This window comes from Oikopleura dioica, chromosome PAR (genome assembly GCF_907165135.1).
Source record: "Oikopleura dioica chromosome PAR, OKI2018_I68_1.0, whole genome shotgun sequence".
NCBI classification, from domain to species: domain Eukaryota; kingdom Metazoa; phylum Chordata; class Appendicularia; order Copelata; family Oikopleuridae; genus Oikopleura; species Oikopleura dioica.
The window spans coordinates 11,965,905-11,985,918 of NC_137293.1; the positions used below are offsets into that span (position 1 = coordinate 11,965,905).

General features: G+C 45.3%; 6 protein-coding genes across 10 annotated transcripts; 2 read left to right on the top strand and 4 right to left on the bottom strand.

Annotated features, from left to right (window-relative positions):
• The first annotated feature begins 1,917 nt into the window (after positions 1-1,917).
• On the top strand, positions 1,918-5,190 carry LOC145704978 (leucine-rich repeat transmembrane protein FLRT3-like). Its single transcript, XM_081782434.1, is given in 5 exon segments — positions 1,918-2,065; positions 2,972-3,337; positions 3,340-3,552; positions 3,832-4,372; positions 4,490-5,190. Coding segments are annotated over 4 exon segments (1,713 nt in total). The 5' UTR covers positions 1,918-2,065; positions 2,972-2,998; the 3' UTR covers positions 5,110-5,190.
• Positions 5,191-5,247: 57 nt separating this feature from the next.
• On the bottom strand, positions 5,248-7,684 carry LOC145704972 (uncharacterized). Of its 4 annotated transcripts, none has more exons than XM_081782428.1 (7): positions 6,618-6,760; positions 6,452-6,578; positions 6,233-6,408; positions 6,009-6,188; positions 5,744-5,962; positions 5,445-5,687; positions 5,248-5,400 (listed from the first exon to the last, which is right to left on the bottom strand). In XM_081782428.1, the coding sequence occupies exons 2-7, from the start codon at positions 6,498-6,500 to the stop codon at positions 5,374-5,376; spliced, it is 894 nt and encodes a 297-aa protein (XP_081638554.1). In that variant the 5' UTR covers positions 6,501-6,578; positions 6,618-6,760; the 3' UTR covers positions 5,248-5,373. The 4 variants fall into 4 exon arrangements, with proteins under 4 accessions (XP_081638554.1, XP_081638555.1, XP_081638553.1 ...); XM_081782429.1 differs by having other exon boundaries at positions 6,452-6,509; positions 6,618-6,741; XM_081782427.1 differs by lacking the exons at positions 5,248-5,400; positions 5,445-5,687; positions 5,744-5,962; positions 6,009-6,188 and adding exons at positions 7,096-7,235; positions 7,279-7,684 and having other exon boundaries at positions 6,268-6,408; positions 6,452-6,509; positions 6,618-7,054.
• Positions 7,684-9,271, bottom strand: LOC145704973 (uncharacterized). Its single transcript, XM_081782430.1, has 5 exons — positions 9,157-9,271; positions 8,612-9,103; positions 8,437-8,570; positions 8,282-8,392; positions 7,684-8,242 (listed from the first exon to the last, which is right to left on the bottom strand). Exons 1-5 carry the CDS (start codon positions 9,238-9,240, stop codon positions 8,116-8,118), a joined length of 948 nt encoding a protein of 315 aa, XP_081638556.1. The 5' UTR covers positions 9,241-9,271; the 3' UTR covers positions 7,684-8,115.
• A 1-nt stretch (position 9,272) lies between these two features.
• On the bottom strand, positions 9,273-13,372 carry LOC145704965 (nuclear cap-binding protein subunit 1-A-like). Of its 2 annotated transcripts, none has more exons than XM_081782420.1 (10): positions 13,124-13,372; positions 12,915-13,077; positions 10,598-11,827; positions 10,478-10,558; positions 10,328-10,437; positions 10,159-10,272; positions 10,006-10,114; positions 9,824-9,963; positions 9,623-9,784; positions 9,273-9,581 (listed from the first exon to the last, which is right to left on the bottom strand). In XM_081782420.1, exons 1-10 carry the CDS (start codon positions 13,367-13,369, stop codon positions 9,477-9,479), a joined length of 2,460 nt encoding a protein of 819 aa, XP_081638546.1. In that variant the 5' UTR covers positions 13,370-13,372; the 3' UTR covers positions 9,273-9,476. The 2 variants fall into 2 exon arrangements, with proteins under 2 accessions (XP_081638546.1, XP_081638545.1); XM_081782419.1 differs by having other exon boundaries at positions 10,598-11,820; positions 12,908-13,077.
• On the top strand, positions 12,112-12,897 carry LOC145704975 (cilia- and flagella-associated protein 20-like). Its single transcript, XM_081782432.1, has 4 exons — positions 12,112-12,361; positions 12,406-12,491; positions 12,540-12,675; positions 12,718-12,897. The coding sequence occupies exons 1-4, from the start codon at positions 12,172-12,174 to the stop codon at positions 12,879-12,881; spliced, it is 576 nt and encodes a 191-aa protein (XP_081638558.1). The 5' UTR covers positions 12,112-12,171; the 3' UTR covers positions 12,882-12,897.
• Positions 13,373-13,429: 57 nt separating the features above from the next.
• On the bottom strand, positions 13,430-14,320 carry LOC145704977 (uncharacterized). The gene is made up of 3 exons (XM_081782433.1): positions 13,991-14,320; positions 13,673-13,942; positions 13,430-13,634 (listed from the first exon to the last, which is right to left on the bottom strand). Exons 1-3 carry the CDS (start codon positions 14,160-14,162, stop codon positions 13,528-13,530), a joined length of 549 nt encoding a protein of 182 aa, XP_081638559.1. The 5' UTR covers positions 14,163-14,320; the 3' UTR covers positions 13,430-13,527.
• Positions 14,321-20,014: the final 5,694 nt, after the last annotated feature.

Consider the following 20,014-nt stretch of genomic DNA (forward strand, 5'->3'; position numbering starts at 1 on the left):
ATTTTTTCTATGACAAAATCAAATTGATAAGAACATATTGTAATTATAGGTTTGAATGTCCCGCGCTTTTCGCGTGCTTTTGGGCACTTTTGAGCGCAAAAATCAAAAACATCTTCTATTTTATCTTTATCTAAGCTTCTTTTTTACTATGTTAAATTCTCTGGAAATGGTTGGAGACCACAAAATGCTAAAAATCCTCTGCCTTTTTTAAAAATATTTCTTCAAGTAACCCTAATCGCGATCGGAAGTAAAAACTTCCTGTGGCACCATTTTTTTTTTCGTTAAATATTCTTGGCGATCTTCAACACACGCGATGGCACCTCGCGGTCGGCCAGAAATAACTTGGGAGGAAGCGGCGGCGGTTGACAGGTAGCTCGATAAGGGGAGAGGATTGAGTTGCAACCGCTTGATTATTATTTTGAACTTGTGCCCTTTTTAGAGGCGCGTTATGGTTACGGATTGACCCGGGGATTATGGGACTGATACCCGGGGAAAGTGTGACTCTAGCAGGTGCATTTTAGCCGCCTGTCTGACCCTTAAGCTCTTCCGATTAAAAAAACGGCAGAAAATTGATAGTTTATCGGTCAAGAGAGGGAGGCAAAAAAAGGATCAAAATGGCGACCGCCGACTTCCGATAAATTTAAACACATCAAGTGTTGGTTTGAGCAAACTCTTTAGGGACTCGCTAAAGGACTATTTTTCGCAAATAGAGTTCAAAACGCTCCTCGTAGCGCGGGATTAGGGGAATTAGGTTTTGCGTATTTGTATTTGATCAAATGGGACTCGCAAATTGTTCATTGGATAAATGTTTCGGCTTATCTTTTGAGCAAGATTGAGGGTTTTTTCTCAACTGGTGTGGGTTCAGGAGAATACGTTGATCCCTGTATATCACTCGGGAAAAATTCAGCAAGGAAAATCTGGACCATAAGGAGCTACGTTCACTTCCCAAAAAGCGTGACATGAATTTTTCATGTAATCGTGCGCATATATTCCCCAGGCCGGAAAAGGCCGGTTTCCAAGGAAATCATTCTGACATAATCTTCCCTAAGTAACACTTATGAATCGACTTGTCAGAAAGCTGGCACTAATCGCTGCGGCTGAAAAATGTATAGTCTGAATGCATCAAGTAAAAATTGAACGAGGGAAATTGGAGTTGAAAAAAAGTTTCTTTGAGAAAATGCTGATATAATGGTTCTTAGTGGTTACTCTGGCACGAGTGCCCGAGAATCTGATAAGAGCATGCAGATTGCTTCCCGATTAGTTTCGAGCACTAAAATATCCCGCTGAGTCTATTTCTTTATTTCACCTGGAAGAAAAACTAACCATCCAATTTTGAATGATTTTGGAAGCCCAAGTCTGGAGTTATGAAAGCATGGCCTGCTTGTTTAGGCTCAATAAAGCATCATTCTATTTATGAACTCAGCATAACTCTTGTTGAAAAGAGCGCTGGCTACATTCTTGGTTTATTTTGAGATGCAAATTACCTTGACATGATTTGAGAATCTCTCTATTTACTTTTGCAGCCGCGTTGTTGGTAAATTAAGAGGCATTGGAAAGCCCTAGCTCATCCGCAAAAAGAAGATAGACCTAAATGTCTGTAAATCTTTGCTAATCCCGGACATTGGCATTCTGGTGGCTTCATAATTGTGAAAATTGGTGAAGACCTTAATCCGGCTTTGGCGAATCTTTGGAATTGCCAGAATCGATGAAATCATTTTCCACAAAGCCATACTTTCAAATCGACGCCCCATATGGCTCCAGGACTCGAGCAGGACCTGGACGAGCTCGAGCGTCGATCCCAGAGCTCAATCCGCGGGGGTAGCTCCTGCGCGACATCTCCGATCTGCGCTAAATGACGCAACAGCGCCATATGCGCCGCCGTGGCCGAGGATGCGCGAAATCGAAGCTGAATAAAGCGCATTCGAAGTTTCAACTTGTACCAAAAACACAATCATACAAAAAGTTAAAGTTTCGAAACTTTCCTTTTCAAAAACATACGAGAGCTAAAAATAGAAGAAAAATAACACAGAGATTTAAAAGAAACCTTCACTACACAAACAAAATGGTAAGAAATTACAATCATACACGGTCCTCCAATTTGGGTTTTCTTCCGGCACCGAAGTTTTTTTGAACAAAAAGTTCTAAACGATACAAAATATTATGTTTCTAAAAGGACCACTAGAAAATTCGGGGATCTTTTTTCACAGGGAATTATCGAAAGGTCTGTCCTATTAGCGTCTCAAGATCAAACGTGCCCAAATATTCTCCGTTTAGGGATTAGCGGCGGGCCCCCGCCTCGCACATGTCTTCTTAGGCAGCCAGGGCCAGGAAGTTTGTCTAACAAGTAAAAAGGGATACCGATAAAGATTACACATTCGTCTAGAGTTACCAATTTCATTTATCCCCTTCAGCCTTAGCCGGATTTGGCGAGCACAAGATAGGGCAAATTTTGATTTCAGTCGCGCCAAGAGTGACTTATCCCGCCCTTGATCGTATTTATCTTTTCATTCTTGTTAACTTGTGAGAAAATCGAGCGGCACGGATTAACTCACTCACTGGAGCTATTCTGAAAAGATTGCGTGAATAAGCAGAATATGCATGGGAACTTGCCTGGAAAGATAAAGCTACCTCCTCTGATAAACGTTTTACTGCCGGATTTTGTTTTTGATAGGGAAGGAAAACAAAACCAAACAAACTGTCTGCTCCCTCAAATTAGCCCGTTAGCGTAAACACAAATCACCGAGATCGAAACCGACAATATCTTACGCGGCGGAATGTGTGCCCCTTACTTGACCGCAATCAAGCGAAATGTTTAATTATATAGTGAAATATTTCGCCTTTTTCGGCGTTTGCGGTTCAACCCCTTAATACCTCCGCCGCCGCCGTGGCGTTGAATTTGGCGCCAAAATCTTAACAAATTAGGCCCCACTTCCGTTTTGCATTTTGTAAGTGGCTAACCCTTCTCTTTCAGAAATCGCTGCTCATCACACTCTGTGGGATGGCCGCTGCCTGCCCAAGTATGTGCAGGTGCACTGCATCCGGACGCGTCTTCTGCCAAGACAAGGGACTCACCGAAGTACCCGCCAACATTCCTGCCGACGTCAAATATCTCTACCTGCAGGATAACAAGATTTTGAACTCGCCCGAGCTCAACGAGCGTCTCGCCAGACTTCCACGACTTGAGCGACTCTTTCTCTACAACAACCTTCTCGAGCACGTCCCCAGCTTCGATTCTTCCACCCTCAACGAACTGGTCCTTTACGGCAACCAAATCCGAAGCGTGGACGGCCTTGGAAACCTCCTAGCCTCAGGACTCTCAACCTTGAGCGAAACGAGCTGAGTGGTACTGTCGGTGACTTCTCTTCCCTTCACTCCCTGGAAGTGCTCTTTCTCCGCAAGAACTCGATCTCGACCTTCCCAAAACAACTGCCCGCCAGTCTGGAGGAGCTTTATTTGTCCGACAATCGCCTCAACCAAATGCACTTGGAGTCTGTCCGTCACTTGAGCAATTTGAAAACTCTTCACCTTGACAGCAACCAGCTCAATGACCAGGTAAATACAAAAACTTTTAAATGATGGATACTTGGAACTAGTTTAAAGAACTTCAAACTTTGTTTGTGTGAAAGGCACCTTGCGCGGCGTAAACGGAGCGCGTAAGATAATGTAGCGGCAGGCAAGTGCTGCTTATCGCATTTTCAAAAGTATTTAGCTCTGTTTGGGAACCTACCACTCGAGATTGAATTCACAATTGATTCCCCCAATGACCTCTCATACATACTTAGAACCTGTAGTTTACGTTTTCTTCTTCAAATATCTTACTTTTATATTAAGTCTTTCGAGCAGGATATCTTTGGATACCTTGTCAGCCTTGAAGAGCTCGATCTCAGCCAGAACAACCTGCGAACGTTTCCTTCCGGTCTCCAGACTCGAGTCGAGAGCGTCAACCTGGCCCGAAATATGATCGAATTCGTGGAAAAGACATCCGTCCACGGACTCCAGGCACTTCGACGTCTCGACCTCGCATTCAATCGTCTCCGATCGATCGAAGACGGTGCCCTTCAAGGTCTCGCCCAGCTCGACTCAATCGACTTTTCCGGCAACAATTGGTCTTGCGACTGCTACCTCAAGTCCCTCCACAAATTCATCGCCAAAGGCTACCACCGAGGTCAGCAAGGCGATCTCCTCTGCGGCGAATCTGGTGAACTCACTGGTGTTGAAATCGAGAAGCTCAGCGAATCCGATCTGTCCTGCGACGCCGTCGAGTTTGAAGTTCTTCAACCACGAGAAGGCGAGCTCTTCATTCAAGTCGCTGATTTTTACAGCCCATCGTACGCTTCTTTCCAGATCAACATTAGCGGCGTCACCCAGTCAGGTAATAAAGCAACCCTAGAACGTCTCTTTTCCTGTTGTAAACTCTTTTGAAAAAGAGCTTCCCAGGAAATCATAGTACACATTATTTTATTGACCAATTATTTACAAGCTATTTCAGGAAACGTCAACCTCATCGAATCGAAAAGGATCACTCCCGGAGCCACTCGAACTATCGCGGGCCTTGGAGAATACCCTGAGTACAAGATCTGCATCGAATCCCCCTACACCTGGGACCAGGAAGGCTTCACCTCCCCGTGCCAATCTGCCACTCCTCGAGTCTTCTCTTCCACCCAATCCGAGAAAGTTTCTACTGTTGTCACTGACGATGTCGAAACTATCATCGGATTGGTCACCGGTGGTCTGATCGTCATTCTCTCGCTCATCATCGTCGGCGTTCTCTTCTACAAATCCAAGCGATTCCCTTCTTCCAAGTTTTCTGAAACTACCTTCCTCCCCTCCGGCTCGCTTTCTTTCAACTCGAAGTACGAAACTGGCATCACTCGAACACTCTATGGTCAGCCTGGTATGCTCTATCATCCATACACTGTCGGCACTAACTACGGAAACGTCCACCCTGCTACTCTCAACCAGTCTCAACAATCCCAGCAAACTGTCGATGCCGGCAGCGAGTTTGCCGTACAGCTGATTCCAAGCGGCGCCGGTGCTCCGCCACCTTACCCGAGTTACGCCAACAACACTACTGGAAACAACAACAACGAGGGCGGAGTCTTTGTGTAAATATTTCTAAATTTCCTGCCCTGCCCAGATTTTCTTTAACTAAAATCAATATTTTAAACTATTTGTACATTCCTGCATAAATATACTTCAACACAAACTTTCAATTCAAAAGTCTCCTTTCTTTGAATATCAAGCAGCTTTATTTTAGAAAAGATATTGCACCTAGATTTATTCATCGTCCGCGTAGCCTAATTAGATTTTTAAATTAGAATAACATAAGATTCGAAAACAGAATGAAGTTGAGTTGAAGAAGCGTCGTGTTATTTACGCCATATAGTTTCGCTCGTTATGCTTAACAAATCTGTTAGTTGATGAATAATTAAAGTGAGACAAACCTGAGGATGGCCGTTTTCTTGAAGCGGTGAGCTTTGTCGGAAAGCAGGAGGGGCTTGAGACATTACTGGTGGTTGAGGAGCGATGTACTGTGGATAGGAATTCGGAGGAGCTCCGGAATGAGGTGGAAATTGAACTGGTGGGGCTCCAGGCATTTGAGGAGGCATGGGTGCCATTGGCATCTGTTTCTGCTGTAAGGAAGGTCTGGGCTGGTTCAGTCCAGCGTTGCCATGAATCGGACTCAACTATTAAATTTGTGAAACCGCACGTAAAATTTATTCAAAGCTAAAAGACACGGTACCTGTGGAGAATCATGATAGAGCAGCTGCTGCTGTCGTTGAGCATGACTAAGATTGGGTGCTGGGGGTCGTTGGACGAGTGGGGCAGGGCCTCGCGGTCTCGGTCCGTTCATCACTCGACCAGTTCGACGAGCTTCCTCCCCTTCAGGACCACGCATTCGATGCAGCATTCGGTCGCGCTCTTGGCGAGCTCGCATCTCCATGATTTCTTGGTGTCGTTTCTAGGATTAGTTTTATTACGCTGGGAAATGTCACAGGAGGACTTACCGCAGCTTTTCGCTCTTGGCGGACGTGAATTTCGTGAATCTCCCGCTCCAAGCTAGTTTTCAACTCTGCTTTACGAGCAAGCTGATCCTGGAGGGATTTCGATTCGCGCTCGAGATCCTTCACTTTGCGATCCGTCTCCCTCCATTTTAACCAGGTCTCATGAGCTTCGCGTTCCACTTTCTACAGAACAAGTAAGCAAAGAAACATCGTAAGACTCTAATTACATTGATAGTTTGAGAGCGTTCGCGGCTTGCGATCTCGTGGCGTTTTGTGAGATCAGCACGCGTTTTCTTAAACTCAGCGAGTTCGTTGTTCAAAAAAGTTTCTCGATCTTTGAAAGTTGCGTAGTCAGACTCGATTGCAGCTCGGAGCTCTTTTTCTTTCGCCAGTTCTTGTCGAACTAAACAGAGTTTATGACTAACTGATGAGAAAATCGGCTGAACCTTTTACATCTTTCTTCGCAAAGAAATCCTCAATAACACCAATTTTCATTTTGAGAGTCTTTTTCTGCTTCTCAAGTGATTTGATGTCCTCCAAATATTTTTGTTTTCATTCGTTCTTGAAATCAATCTAAAAATTTTGTTATCCAAGAAGGTAGGGTGTTCTTACTGATTTTCTTTTTCTTTCAAAGCAGCTTCCTGAGCATTCAGACTTTCTTGAGTTTTGTTAACAGCATTCTGAGCAGTTTCGACCTCAAACGCTGCTTTTTCGACATCAAAGAGCTCATCAACGATTTGATTTTTCTCTTTGTCTGATGCCCCCTCTGCCAATTTTTCTAGTGCCACTTGAAGAACATTTGTGTTTTCTTGAATATACGCAATTGCGGAATTGAATGCATCTTCTTCTGCTTTAAATTGCTCCTGGCTAGCTTTGTAAGCATTTATCTGTTGTTGCATTTTTTCCCGATCAGTGGTAATTTTTTCGACCTCCTTTCGAAGCTTGTCGTTTTGCTTGGCAGTTTTGTCGCGCTTCCTTTTTGCATCGGCAAAGTCTCGTTGAAGTTTTTCTAAACCGAGTTTTCGCTGCTCCAGTTCCTCTGTTCGATCCTAGGGAAAGGTGAGTGATAGCGGGAAAGAATAGAATGTACCTGATAAGCGAGCTGCTGTTGATAAGCCTCCCGCATTCGGGCGAGCTCTTGTTCTTTGTACGCCACTTGTTGGTACATTTGCGTGTATTCATCATTTGCCTTTTGAACTATTGCTTTGTACTCAGGATCTTTCGCTTGAACTAGAATCATTTTTGAACACTGAAATCAAGGAAGAGGACCGACCTGCATGACACGCGCGCTCGACCTGAGTGTGCTGGTCTAGGAGCTTTTTCTTTTGCTCTTTTAGCCTTTCCAACTCAATTTTACTCTGCTCGAGTGCAACGTTTTTCGTCTGTGGCTTATTCGCCTCGTCGATTCTAGCTTTCATGCGCTTTAGAAGTTCCATTGATTTCTCTTCCGAGAGGGCGCGGAATTTCGCATCGCGGGAAGATGATGCATTGGCAGCAATGAAGTAAAGGAGAAAATGAACGATAAGGAACCCACCCACTAAAGAATACGAAAAAGTGGCTTCGTCGATGCCCAGCTCGTCAGGGGAGATCCCGAGGTTGTGGGACAACTTGACGACCTTTTCATTGACAAAACCAAGTATTTCGTCCATCTTTATCTGAAAGAAAAATACATGAAAAATTTTCCATTTTATATATTTTGTTGAACTTGATTCGGTTACACACCAGAATGAAATTAGAAATCATGGGAAGAGAGATACTTTCTCCGACAGGACTAGATAATAAATATGTGAAGACCAGCTTTGCCGGGAATAGAGGAACAAATCTTTGATAGGAAAGAGCCCTATCAAGTGATGAATTTCAAGCAACTTTTAAAGGAAACAAAATAGCTCGCGGAGAAATATAAAAGAATAGTAACTGTCGTTAATTGAAGACATCAGTAAGATATCCAAAAAACTTAAAAGAAGCAAAAGAGAGGTACGGAAAACGATTTTTAGGTAAAGATCGGTAAATGGGATTAATAAAAGCCCAACTGCGGATCTACGAGCATCAGTCTTCTTTCAGTTCAGAAACAAGTTAGAAAGCGGGCGAGCGTGTGAGCGAGATAAACGTTTTAGACTTCCATATTGGAGTCAGCAGTGGCGGAATCTGCATCCGGACAGAGGGACTTCTTTGCAGTCTTTTCCAGAAGACTTTGAAACATGGACTGATCACGGGAGTCAATTGAGGCGAGCGAATCACTAAAGATTTTGTTAACTTGAAAAATATCGAAAGTAAACCTTGAGCCGCGACGAGAGTTGACAGGAGTGTCAACAGACTGAGCGCATGAATTATCAGACAAAGAGTGAAGAAAAAGGCCTTCTTTAGGCGGGAAATCGTTATTTTGGGAACTAAAAGATTCACTTCGATTTTTCAATGGTGAATCAGCTTTCACCTGTTTTGGGATACTTCGGAATACACTGAGCCATCATGGCTTGAACTGATAGACGAAATGGACATCGAGCGATTGATGCCATTTATACTCGGGCGGCGCAAATCCATACATGACGAAAAATCATTCAGCAAGCGCTGCAAAACATCTCTATAAAGATCCGAACAGAAATAAATACCTTTGGTTTGGGCTCTTCAACAGTCTCAGACGGAAACCGTCGCTTGCCCCTGAAAGCGGTGAGAGGACTCTCCGCTCGTCTGCTGATAACATCACCGCTTCCAGGCTTGGTAACGAATTTGCCCCGCTTTGGACTGCCAGGACAAGGACCGAATTCGCTCCTTCGAAGAATCGAGCTTGTTCCAGTCGGTGAGCTCGAGATCGGCCCGATCTGAGCTGCACCCATTGTATCGCCAATTTTTGATATGAAGTTCGTTTCATTTTCGTGCGTTATTTCATCCTGACTGAATCCATCGATTGAGTCACGGCGACGAATGTCAATCAATCGAGGGGATAAAGTGCCAGAGTGGCGGCGCTGGTGGTGTTTTCCGTCAAATTGGGTGTCGATAGAGACGATAGATGAGTCAGATGATTGGAGGCGGAGCTTTTGCGGCTTTTCAAGCAGAGTCAGTTCTTTGTCGCTCTCAACAAGAGAGGAAGAATCATTTAATGACTAAAATTCGTATATTTATTGTTGAATTATTTGTTGAAAATGGGATCAATTACTTTTGTGAAAGGGCAATCCTCATCCGGCATCCGTTTATTTTCCTCAACGGATGAGTCCGAATCCGAGTCGTCTTTCGAATCCATTCTAAAACAATAGTTGTTTCAGTATTTTTCGGTAGAGGAGAAAAAAGTTCAATTTTCCTAAATTCAGTAGAGCACACTGAAACGTTCAATCATCGGTCTGCTTCTTTGCATGTCAGGCCGTTAACGAATGGAGGATGAGAAAAAGATACATGTAGTGATGACCAAAGGGCAATGAGTTGTCATCGACTAGTTGAAAGAATTTAATCCGGCAGTGGATAGTTGGAACGCGAACGTTCTTATGCGTGCAGCACGCGGAATTCCTTGAACACATTGAGTGCTGGCTCAACTGTGCCTTGGGTGAACAGGAGCTCGCTCAGCTGCTTATCGTAACTGAGGACAGCCTGGAAAGAGGTTAACTATGAATCGAAAGAAGATGACCTACAGTTTCGTTGCGAAGGAACACTTCCTGGAGACGCTCACAGGTGCACTGGAGCCAATGTCTGTTCTTCGCCTGTACAAGAGTCTCTTGCGTATCCATCATTTCATCCTCTTCGATCGGAAGTCCGTGCTTGGCCACGTGCTCCGAAATCACTCCAATAAATCTCTAAACAAATCATTGCAAATGAAAATTGAAAAAACAAACCTGGAAAATAACCAGGAAAAGGTTCTTCTGCTCTACTTTGGCATTCTCTAACTTCTCTCTGAACGTCTCAACTTCTGACTCTGACGGCGCAAACGCAGCGTAAGAGTCCATCATATCCTGAGTTTCTGCAGCCTCCGTTCCTACAGATTGAAAATGTATCAAACTTCAAAATAATATCAAACCTTCTTCAAGCTTAATTGACGCCTGGTGCAATCGAGACTTGATACTTTCGTATTCATCTGTAACACGGTCGACGTGAGACTTCATTTTCGAAATTGTTCCATGAAGAATCTTGGAAAGAGTTAAAACTCCAAGATAAAGATGAAGGATCTCACCTCCCAAACAAAATATCTTTGGAAGTTGCTGGACATTTCCACTGAAAAGATCCATTGTGCAACTGAAGCTGGATCGACAATTTGAGCTCGGATGCACTTGTCGATCAAAACCACCTAGAAAATTTTGAGTCTGAGTCAGAATATCCAATATAATAGTAAAAGAACTTACGATCATTTGAGGATGATCCTTCCACATATCATACAAGATCTGGAGAAGCTTGACCTTCGCGCCTTCGTTCTTAGCGAGTCGCTTCAGCATAATATGATATTTTGATAGCGCTACAATATTTTTAAAAATAAACAGTTGAGATAAATTTACCGGCGAAAGAATGAGAGAACGTCTTGGAAGCGATGAACATCAGAGTTTGAAGAAAAACGTCAAGTGCATTCGGGTTGTAGTCTAATAAAATGTTGATGAGATTTTCTGTGAATAATTTACCCGGATTTTCTTCATTATCGGGCTCAGTAGGCTTTGGCACATCCTTTAGGATGTCAAAAATCTCTTCTGCCGTCGCCTTCGATCTAATGGCGTATTCTAACTTTCTGGAACATGCAACAGCTGGATTCTCAGACATGCCATCGTCGTCATCGTGCTTGTATTTGAATCTAATGATAGGCTCGCTCGGAAGCAATGGCTCGAAGTCTTGTGGTACTGTCTCGTTGATCCTCTGATGGTAGCACAAACGTCTACATTTTTCGAGCACTTCTCGGATGAAAGCAGGTCGCGAAGATTCTAAGTCTTGTTGGAGACAATCTGCCCACTCATCCCAGGACCATCGGAACTGGAAATTAGACAAGTGATGAGCGAACCAGTTAGTAAATCGGTCAGCAGTTGGTCGAGTCAAATCGTCCAGCTTTTCAAAGATCAATTCTGTTGCCAGCGCGAGAACTTGTGGCATAAACTGGGGCTGTAGTTTGCAAAGCTCAATGAAAATCGTCGCAAAACAAATGTCAGGAACAATCGGAGTTGGGACTCGGAAGATGTACGAAAAGATGACCTCGACGATCATGTGATAGATCGGCACTTTAGATTTGTTCGAGTAGCTCAAAAGACGAGTCGCGCATTCTTTTCGCTCTCTATAATAAGTGAAGAAAAGAGTGGTTAGGTTCTCTTCGACGATAAATCGACCAATTGAGTCATTGGCTGGAAGCGGGGCTCCATCTTCTTCGCCAACCTCATCCATCTTGAAGAGGCGGAACATCATGAACGGCTTAGGGTAGATAAATTGAGGCTCATGAGGAGGAAGGACGAATCGAGGAAGGTTCTGTCGAACAGCTTCTGCCAAGATACCTTCGAATCCTATGTAAGGCCTTAGGATAAAGCCTTCGTCGTCCCAGTTGTTCTTTGCAAGATTTTTGATCTGACTCCAAAGAGAGTCGACATTGTCTTCCATTCGCTGCTGTTTTTCCGTTCTCCAAACACTCAAGAGGCTGAAATGATCACGGTTTCGTTGAGCTACGTAGTCCCCCATCGTATTCATCAGGCGATCAACTTCTGCGGACTCGTCATTGTAAAGCTTTCGGCCACACCAAGGGAGAGATGAGAGACAGATGTAAACAAGGGCATCCTTTCGTCGCTGGGATGCATTTTCTTCGTCAAGGCAGTCAAGGAAGGAGTCGAAGAATGTAATGACGGTGCTGGCAGTGATCACACCACAGTTGCTAAGATCTTTATAGATGGTGGCAAGTTGATGCCTAATTGGAAGCAAATATGAACTATCGTAAGCGAGCGAACATGCGTCTACTGCTGGTAACCAGGGTAACCGGCAACCCAGGCGACCCTTAATAGGCGCGATAGATAAATATTAATCTGTGGGACTTTTTGGAATTAGGCTCCGTCAAGGTCAGGTCGTGTGTGGTGGGGTGTGGTCCTTGCCCCCACCATACAACTTTCATGCGGCGGAGGAGCAATGCCCCACGATGATCAGGAGCATAGTTGCTATGGGGAACGGTTTCCACGGAAATCTGAGCCAGTAAGGGAGTTTATGAAGCTCCGACTCTTTGGCAACAGAAATGTTCAAGAACACCTTCCAGAGCGGATTCCTGTCGATCCTTTATTCGATCGGCAGTAAGCCACTGCTGATCTGGGACAAAAAGGTTCGAAATGGTCACATCAAGAGAATCACCGATAACGACATTCAATCCCTCGTACTTGAGATCGAAGGCACCAATGTCTCAACAACTTACATCACCTGTCCCGCAGGTATTTCGGTGATCTTCTCTGAATGAATTATTCGACCGCTTTAGATCCAAAGAAAACGCTGGGAATCAAGCTTCCATTTCTCGTCATGATCATCAAAAACTTGAAAAAGTACTTCACATTCGAAGTCCAGGTAAATTTAAGAAATTAAAAGTAATGGCATTAAATTGTGATTTTACAGGTGCTTGACGATAAAAACGTACGTCGAAGATTCCGCGCATCAAACTATCAATCAACAACGCGTGTAAAACCGTTTATTTGCACAATGCCGATGCGATTAGACGATGGCTGGAACCAAATTCAATTCAACTTATCAGGTAATCCTTGAAGGCAGACATTGCTCTTATCGACCGTTCAAGATTTCACAAGAAGAGCTTACGGAACTAATTACATCGAGACATTGCGTGTGCAGATCCACGCCAATTGCCGAATCCGCCGCGTTTATTTCTCGGATCGATTGTACTCAGAAGACGAGCTACCTGCTGAGTTCAAGCTGTATCTCCCTGTACAAAATAAAAAATAAACAGCTAGATAAAAAATCAGTGTCACCATGTTCCTGTGATAAAACGAAACATAAAACGCACAGTTTCCCAGCGACAGGCGATAACGTTGTCACGAAGGTCGGCCATGATGTACTTCATGAATTCGGAACCGAACGAGTCGCTCTTCGAGTTGAGCCAGCCGACGAGCGTTGAGTAAATGGTGACCTTTTCCGGCATCTAAAGTTGAAAGATCAAATTCTGACCCTTCATAAAGCTCGATTACCTGAACAGCAGCACATGCAAGAGTCTCAATAATGAAATCCTTGAAATTCGCCAAATCTGATTTCAAAACCTTCGCCAATCCCTCCAAATTCGACTCCAGCGATGAAGTGGACTTCTCGCCGATACGACAGATGAGCGACTCGAGCCTAGTTTCAATCTCACCGTGAGATTCCTGAGGCAATGATCGACCGCGATCGTCGTCCGAGGACGAAGAAGAGTCACTATCGGAATGACGTCTTCGGCCCATTCTGATTCTTACAAATATTACAATAGGTTGTTTTTTATTGAAATATATTTATACAGAGCAAGGTAGAAAAATATAAAGTGCAACTAAAATAGACATTCATAGAAAAATATAGTAAATCGCAGTAGATAAAGTAAATTTCGTTCTAAAGTCGTAAATTTTCATACAGAAGATAAGAAAAGAGCCGCGCCAGAGAGAAGCCATGGTGATGCGTCAGATCCAAGACCGCTGAGGACTGCTGGGCATATAAGATTATCGCGGTGTTGATCTTAAAACCATTAATTTCGGCTAAATAATTTTTTATACCGGAATAAAGAGGGAGCGAAGCTGAATTATCATCCGCAAAAGAGACTCCCATCGGCGGGAGCTCCACAGTTGACTTTGTGTTGATATCGGCATGGGAAAGCTTCGATCTAAAATCAGCGCCAGACAAGACAATCCCCGACACTTTGAGCTTGGCACTAGAAGTTGACAGAGTCAACACGGCGTTAGCAGGGGCGTTTTCGTGCAATTGCAAGGCAGCTATCAACGCAGACGGGCGGAACATCATGCTAACATTGAGTGACGACGATGATACTGAATAAATTTGATCATTACAAAGGTCAACAATGCGATGATTTTTACCGGAAGTAATTAAGTAATTCGTTATTTTCGCCAGCTTGTCCAGGAAGGCTATCGGCTCTTCGGGGCCATCCGAGAACGCTCTTAACCAACTTGAAGGCGTTTCTGCATCGAGAATTGCTTGAGCTTCCGCTTTAGCTTTGGAAGTCACTAAACCCCGCAGAGCAGATTCCATGCCATTTATTGAATCGTTGACGACTTTGAAAACTGACTTCAACAAGCGCTTTTCACCGATTAAAAAGCTCTCTATCGGCTGAGGAGAGGATTGAGACACATCAAGAGCGGATATAGCTTCAATGGTAGATCGACTGAATAACCTAGTATTGGGATCTTAGATTCGTTAGACTCCCTCGTCCCCTAAGGTCACTTGCTTATCTAGATCGAGCTTTGCTCGGTCGCCGCCGTGTCAAAGATACTTTACTCGTTTTCTTCACTCGTCCAGATATAGAGAGCAGGCAAACTACGCTAGAAGTGGGAGATTCAGCAGAAGCTAGGATCCCTTCAGTGGTATCAGAGTAGTCCCGTTGGAGAAAAGGTAAATTTTCCGCCATCGACAACCGAAGTTTCGCAACTTGGACGCTGATTGGCCGTCAGCGGAGTCGAGGGGAACCGAATCACCAACCGCCACCGCGCCGCCGGAGAAACTCCACTCAGAGAATTTTCCGCGCCGCACCACACCAACACCACCCCGAGCGAGCGCCACCACACGAGCGCCACCACGACCCACGCGCCGAAAGTCGCGCCCACGCAACCACGCACGCACGCCGGGGAAAACCTAAAATACTCAGAAAAACAGAATTCTTTCGCCACTTTTCACCAAAAATCGAGAGAAGTTTACGAAGAATCGACCCTTGGACCAGACCTTGAAATTTCGACAATCGCTGGACAGAGAAATCGTCGGGCGTTTGCGCAAAAAGGCACCTCAGCTCATCATATTGCGACTTTTAGTCGCAGTATTTTCTGAGGGCCTGAAAGGTAATCCAAGGCCCATAAACCCTTACTGCCGATATATTTCGAGCTATGGCGGCGAACAAATCACTGCTAGAAACCGTCACCGAAATAAGAAGCATAAACGATCGAGTAAACTACCTCGAAGAACAAGTGCGAAATGACGAATCACTTAAGCCAAGCCTAGAGCCCTTGATCACAGAAAGCAGAGTAAAATTAGAACAGCTCAGTACAACGCTTCTTACCTGCGAGCTCGATCAAGGAAAAGAATCTACGAATGCTACAATGAGAGAAGAAGCATGGGTGGCCACTACCTGGTCTCGTCACGTCCAAGACTTGCCGAAGCTGGACGCCGCATGCAACACATCTTTCAACACCTTCTTGGGCAGAGCCGACATTTATCACCGCGCCTACGTCCGCGACAGACCTTCACGTGAACAGCCTTTCATCGCAGCAGTGTACAGCCACTTCGACTTGAACATCGAACGCTCACTTGGAACCGAATTTCTGAATTGTCAAGACTGGAAATCGGCCAAGGCGCTGCTAGAGAAATCATTCGCCGCGAAGAGTCACTACTTACTGAAGCTAAGCGAAGTTTTCGACGTCGAATACGACCATTCGAAGCCGTTTGCACACTACACCGCCAACGTCTTGCAAAAGATGAACGAGGCGAAGCAAGCGACTTTGAACTCTTACCGACAAGAGAAGTCAGCCGACGCCGGGGTCGATGAAATATTCGACATATTCTCGACGATGATGCTGTACTTGAATCTTAGGAAAGAAGAACCAGACGTTTTCAACGCAATCCTTCCAAGCCTATCAAAAGTTTACGATATCAACGAACTCTGCCGTCTCGCCCAATCCACAAGACAGAATCGAGTTGACAGCGCGACCGTCTCCCAGCACTTCAACAGAAATAAGAACAAAAAGAAGAAGAATGCTAAGCGCGCCAGCACCGATTCTAAGGATGGGAAAGACGATAAACAACCAGAATCCAAGAAGATTAATACGACTAAGAACGTCGAAGATTTCCAACCATTCGATGTTCACTTTTACACAGTGAAGAAGAAGCGACCAGGAAAGGCTTATTTCGCTTCGGCTACCATCATTACGGGCTCTAAAAGTTTTGACGTATCGATGGAAGTCGACAGCGGAGCCGAGTCCTCCTGTCTGTCCGCTGCTTACGTTCCCGACAAATTTCTCCAGATGCTGAAGCCCTGCCCCTTCAAGGTCACCGGTTTCAGCCCAAATATCCCCGCCGAGCAGCCGAGGGGTATCCTTCCCTGCCGCTTATCATTCAATGGTGGCCCTGCATTCTCCTTGAATCTCACCATCATGCCAGGCAGTAAATACCCAAGTCTACTGGGCCGCGATATACTAGAGAATGCGATGACGGACAGCTTCACAGTCGACAATAAGAATCGTACTCTCTCATTTTGCTACAACGAAGCCTTCACACAAACTGAGACTCAAGTGGTGAAGCTGGACGGAGTGAAGCGGACCAAAATCAAGAAATACTTGACGACTAGATCAGCGGTCAAAGACAGCGATCGGTCCCGCACTCAACCACCACGAGAAGTCCCAAAGCTGGACGCGCCGAACAAGAACGCAGCCAGGTGCCCCATTCAGCTAGCGAAGCAAAAACTCGGAATAACCCTACCAGCAGACGCAGACCCGGGGCAAAAGAAGATGGTCGCCGAGCTGTGTTTGGAATTCGACGACAGATTCGGCTGCGACGGTCAAAAAATGGGTGAATTCCCGTTCGAGATCGAAATCCCGACTGATGGTACGAGTCGAAACATCAGTCAACACCCGATTCCGCAAGCTTTTCATGGTCAGGTCAGCGATCACATCTCCGAACTGCTCGAAACGAAAATAATAGAAGAGATCAAAGACCAGAAAGGGTTTAACAGCCCGGTATTGCCTATTCCTAAGAAATCTGGGGAAATGCGCTTCTGCATCAACTACAAAAACAGCCTGAACAAATGCCTCTCCGACAAATCCGACCCTTACCATCTCCCAAGCATGGAGGATACGATTGCGAACATTGGACCGGGCAATAAGTTTTTCGCCACAGTTGATCTACGAAGTGGATATTGGCAGTGCCCTGTAAAGAAAAGCGACAGGTACAAGACTTCCTTCCAGTGGGGTGGGAAATCTTACGCCTTCTGCAGACTACCATTCGGTTATCGATGCTCGGGGAATATATTCTCGCGCGTCGTAAACACAATTCTCGACTCAAGCCCCACCAGGAAAAAGATGCTTTCTTATATCGATGACATAGTGTGTTTTGGGAAGACTTTCAGCTGCTATTACAACACTCTCCGAAACCTATTCATCGCGCTCCGCAAGTTTAACGCTAAACTCAAGGGCGAAAAGTGCTCTTTCCTACAATCCGAAGCTCACTTTTTGGGCCGAATCATCAACGAAGATGGAATCAAACCGGACCCTGCGCAAGTCTCCGCTCTTCGTCAGATGAAACCCCCACGCTCCCAAAAGGAGTTAGCTTCATTAATCGGGTCATTGAATTGGATCCGAGGTTTTCTAGAAACGAAAATGGGCGAAGCTATTTCATCCGGTTGCTTCTCGAGCAGAATGAAGCCCATAAACGATGTTCGAAATTCGGCGAACGAAACAAATTGTTTCAAGTGGACCAAAGAAGCGGATTTGGCGCTCAAGGAAATTCAACGACGACTCTCCGAGACTCCAGTCATAAGTTTTCCTAACTTTGACGAGTCTTTTCATCTCTACACAGACGCGAGCCTGTACGCAGCGGGTGGCGTCCTGCTACAAGAGTATGGCGGGAGAGTGCACCTAGTAAGCGCGATTTCCCACACCTTCAACAAAGCTGAAAGAAAATGGAACACTTCAGAAAAGGAAATGTTTAGCATTGTCTGGTGCTGCGAGCGACTGGAAAAGCTCCTGAAAGGTAGATTCTTTCAGATTCACACAGACCACCGATCTTTGATCTTCCTACACAAAAAGAAGTTCAAGAATTCTAAAATAAGCCGATGGCAAAGCCGATTGGAAGAATTCGATTTTCACATTGTCTACATCAAGGGATCAGAAAATCAATTCGCCGACTTTATGAGCCGCAGACCTGGCGAGGACGACAAATCACTTGGATACGACTCTGAGTTTCCCGTTGGTCGCGAGTACGAAATCGACAAGAATTCACCAGTACGTGTCTTCGTCCCTTTCTGGAACGAAAATCAGTTTCCGGAGAAAATCACTTTATCAGAGGTGAAGATACATAAGGTAAACGTCAAGGCTATCGCGGCGCCAATGGAGATTCCGTTGGTGTCAGCGAATTATAATAACATTCTGGACTATCAAAGGGAGGACTCTGCTCTGAGTGCAATCATCACTTTTCTGGAATCTGGTAAGGAGCCACTGGACATAAAATCGCTGGTGAAGGACTCCGACCACCGACAATCGTCTCTACTCAAGATGGAAAAAGCTCTGTTCCTGGATAACACTACCGGGTGCTTGATGTGTCAATTCAAATCTGGCGCGCGGGCGGTGGTACCGGAAGCGGTAAAAGTCACTTTCTCTTTCTAGCTCACGACTTGTCCGGTCATCTGGGCGAGCCGCGGACTTTAGAGCGATTAGAGGACGTTTGGTGGCCTTCATTTCAAGACGATGTTTCTAACTACGTCCACAGCTGCGTCCCTTGCCTACGCAGAAAAGGATCTGCTGGAACTCGTACCAAACCGCCACTTGGAACCCTTCGTCGTGGAAAAACAGCTGGCGAATCGATTCAGATCGATTTCGCTTGTATGCCTCCCGCTGGCGGATTCAAGTATTATTTGGTGGTGGCGGACACTTTCTCTCGCTACACTTGGTGCATTCCGACGCGGTCCGACACTGCTATCCGCGCTGCAAAAGCGCTCATCTACAAGGTCTTCCTTCCCATGGATTTCTTGCCGAAACATCTACACAGTGACAGAGGTACCCACTTCTGCGCAAGCGTGATTGACGAAATGTGTAAGCTTAACCAGATAAAACATACAATAAGTACCGCATTTCACCCTCAATCAAACGCTTTCGCAGAAAGAGCGAATCGGACTATCAAAAACAGTCTATTCTGCATGGTCAACTCATCTTCCGGTCGAAAAACTTGGGCCGACTGCGTTCCCCACGTGATGCGCGCGCTCAATAGTGTGAAAAACAAAAGCACGAAAATTTCACCGCGAGAAGTTTGGTTTGGCCGAAAAAGTACTTTCACCCACTCTACTGGCGCAGAAATGACAGCGGAAACACCTCAGGTGTTTGGTCTCAATGTGGGAGCTTTAGCGAAATCGGCGGAAGCCATTGTGAAAACTGCGATGGAAGCTGCTGACCGAGCCATGGAGCACAGGCTGAAAAACGAGCCTAAGCCGAGACCAATCCCCGCTGGCGCTGTCGTGTACATTAAGCGAGAAAACCTGACCGACGCTAAAAGCAAGAAGGAACGCTGGGTAGGTCCCCTGAAAGCCGTTTCGAGCAACGACTGGGTCGTCATGGTCGAAGATAAAAAAGGACAACGTGATTTCATCCATCGAGAACACGTGGTTCACGCCGCAGAACGAAATCACGACTTACGCTGGATTGATTACTACGAGGCCGAGTACGTATTCCCACATTTAACCGAAATCGTTAAGTCGAAAGTCCCACAAAAATCGCCTGTTCCTACTTCCAAACCGATGGAAAAGTCCGGGTCGAAGTCGCATGGGGGGAGGAAATCTTCTCAGGTCGCGTCGACTCCGATGGTTGCTATGGAAAAACCGCCAAGATCATCTCTATCACCTATTTTGGAAAGTAGACGCCGATTGGACATGGAAAATCTGGGAGATACAACCGCTACATCTATTTTGGACTCGTCGGTAGCTCCAGCCGAGCCGTCAGATCGCTGGTACTCTGGTGGTACTCTTTATGAAACTGCCGAGGACATGTCAGCTGATGCTACAGTGATTTCGGAGGTTGCTGCGCCCGACAATAGCCATATGTCAGTCGATAAACAAAATTCAACAGTAGTTGAGGGCTCAGCAACTGAAAACAGCAAGAAAAGAACCCGTCCAAAGTCTTCACCAGATCGTC

Bases quoted from the DNA above. Each gene is read 5' to 3' on its own strand.
- LOC145704972 (XM_081782426.1), bottom strand. From the start codon at position 7,654: ATGGACGAAATACTTGGTTTTGTCAATGAAAAGGTCGTCAAGTTGTCC. The intron at 7,236-7,278 runs GTCGGTCCTCTT...AAATGATTCTAG, and splicing joins CGAGCGCGCGTGTCATGCAG to TTCAAGCGAAAGATCCTGAG. The intron at 7,055-7,095 runs GTACATTCTATT...ACCTTTCCCTAG, and splicing joins AACAGCAGCTCGCTTATCAG to GATCGAACAGAGGAACTGGA.
- LOC145704973 (XM_081782430.1), bottom strand. From the start codon at position 9,240: ATGGATTCGAAAGACGACTCGGATTCGGACTCATCCGTTGAGGAAAAT. The intron at 8,393-8,436 runs GTGAAAGCTGAT...TGAATCTTTTAG, and splicing joins TCCGAAGTATCCCAAAACAG to TTCCCAAAATAACGATTTCC. The intron at 8,243-8,281 runs GTTTACTTTCGA...CAAAATCTTTAG, and splicing joins AACTCTCGTCGCGGCTCAAG to TGATTCGCTCGCCTCAATTG.
- LOC145704975 (XM_081782432.1), top strand. From the start codon at position 12,172: ATGTTCAAGAACACCTTCCAGAGCGGATTCCTGTCGATCCTTTATTCG. The intron at 12,362-12,405 runs GTATTTCGGTGA...CGACCGCTTTAG, and splicing joins TTACATCACCTGTCCCGCAG to ATCCAAAGAAAACGCTGGGA. The intron at 12,492-12,539 runs GTAAATTTAAGA...GTGATTTTACAG, and splicing joins ACTTCACATTCGAAGTCCAG to GTGCTTGACGATAAAAACGT.
- LOC145704965 (XM_081782420.1), bottom strand. From the start codon at position 13,369: ATGGGCCGAAGACGTCATTCCGATAGTGACTCTTCTTCGTCCTCGGAC. The intron at 10,438-10,477 runs GTAAATTTATCT...AAAATATTGTAG, and splicing joins GTTCTCTCATTCTTTCGCCG to CGCTATCAAAATATCATATT. The intron at 10,115-10,158 runs GTGAGATCCTTC...ACTCTTTCCAAG, and splicing joins AAAGATATTTTGTTTGGGAG to ATTCTTCATGGAACAATTTC.
- LOC145704977 (XM_081782433.1), bottom strand. From the start codon at position 14,162: ATGGAATCTGCTCTGCGGGGTTTAGTGACTTCCAAAGCTAAAGCGGAA. The intron at 13,943-13,990 runs GTAAAAATCATC...AAATTTATTCAG, and splicing joins GAATTACTTAATTACTTCCG to TATCATCGTCGTCACTCAAT. The intron at 13,635-13,672 runs GTATAAAAAATT...AATGGTTTTAAG, and splicing joins TTCGCTCCCTCTTTATTCCG to ATCAACACCGCGATAATCTT.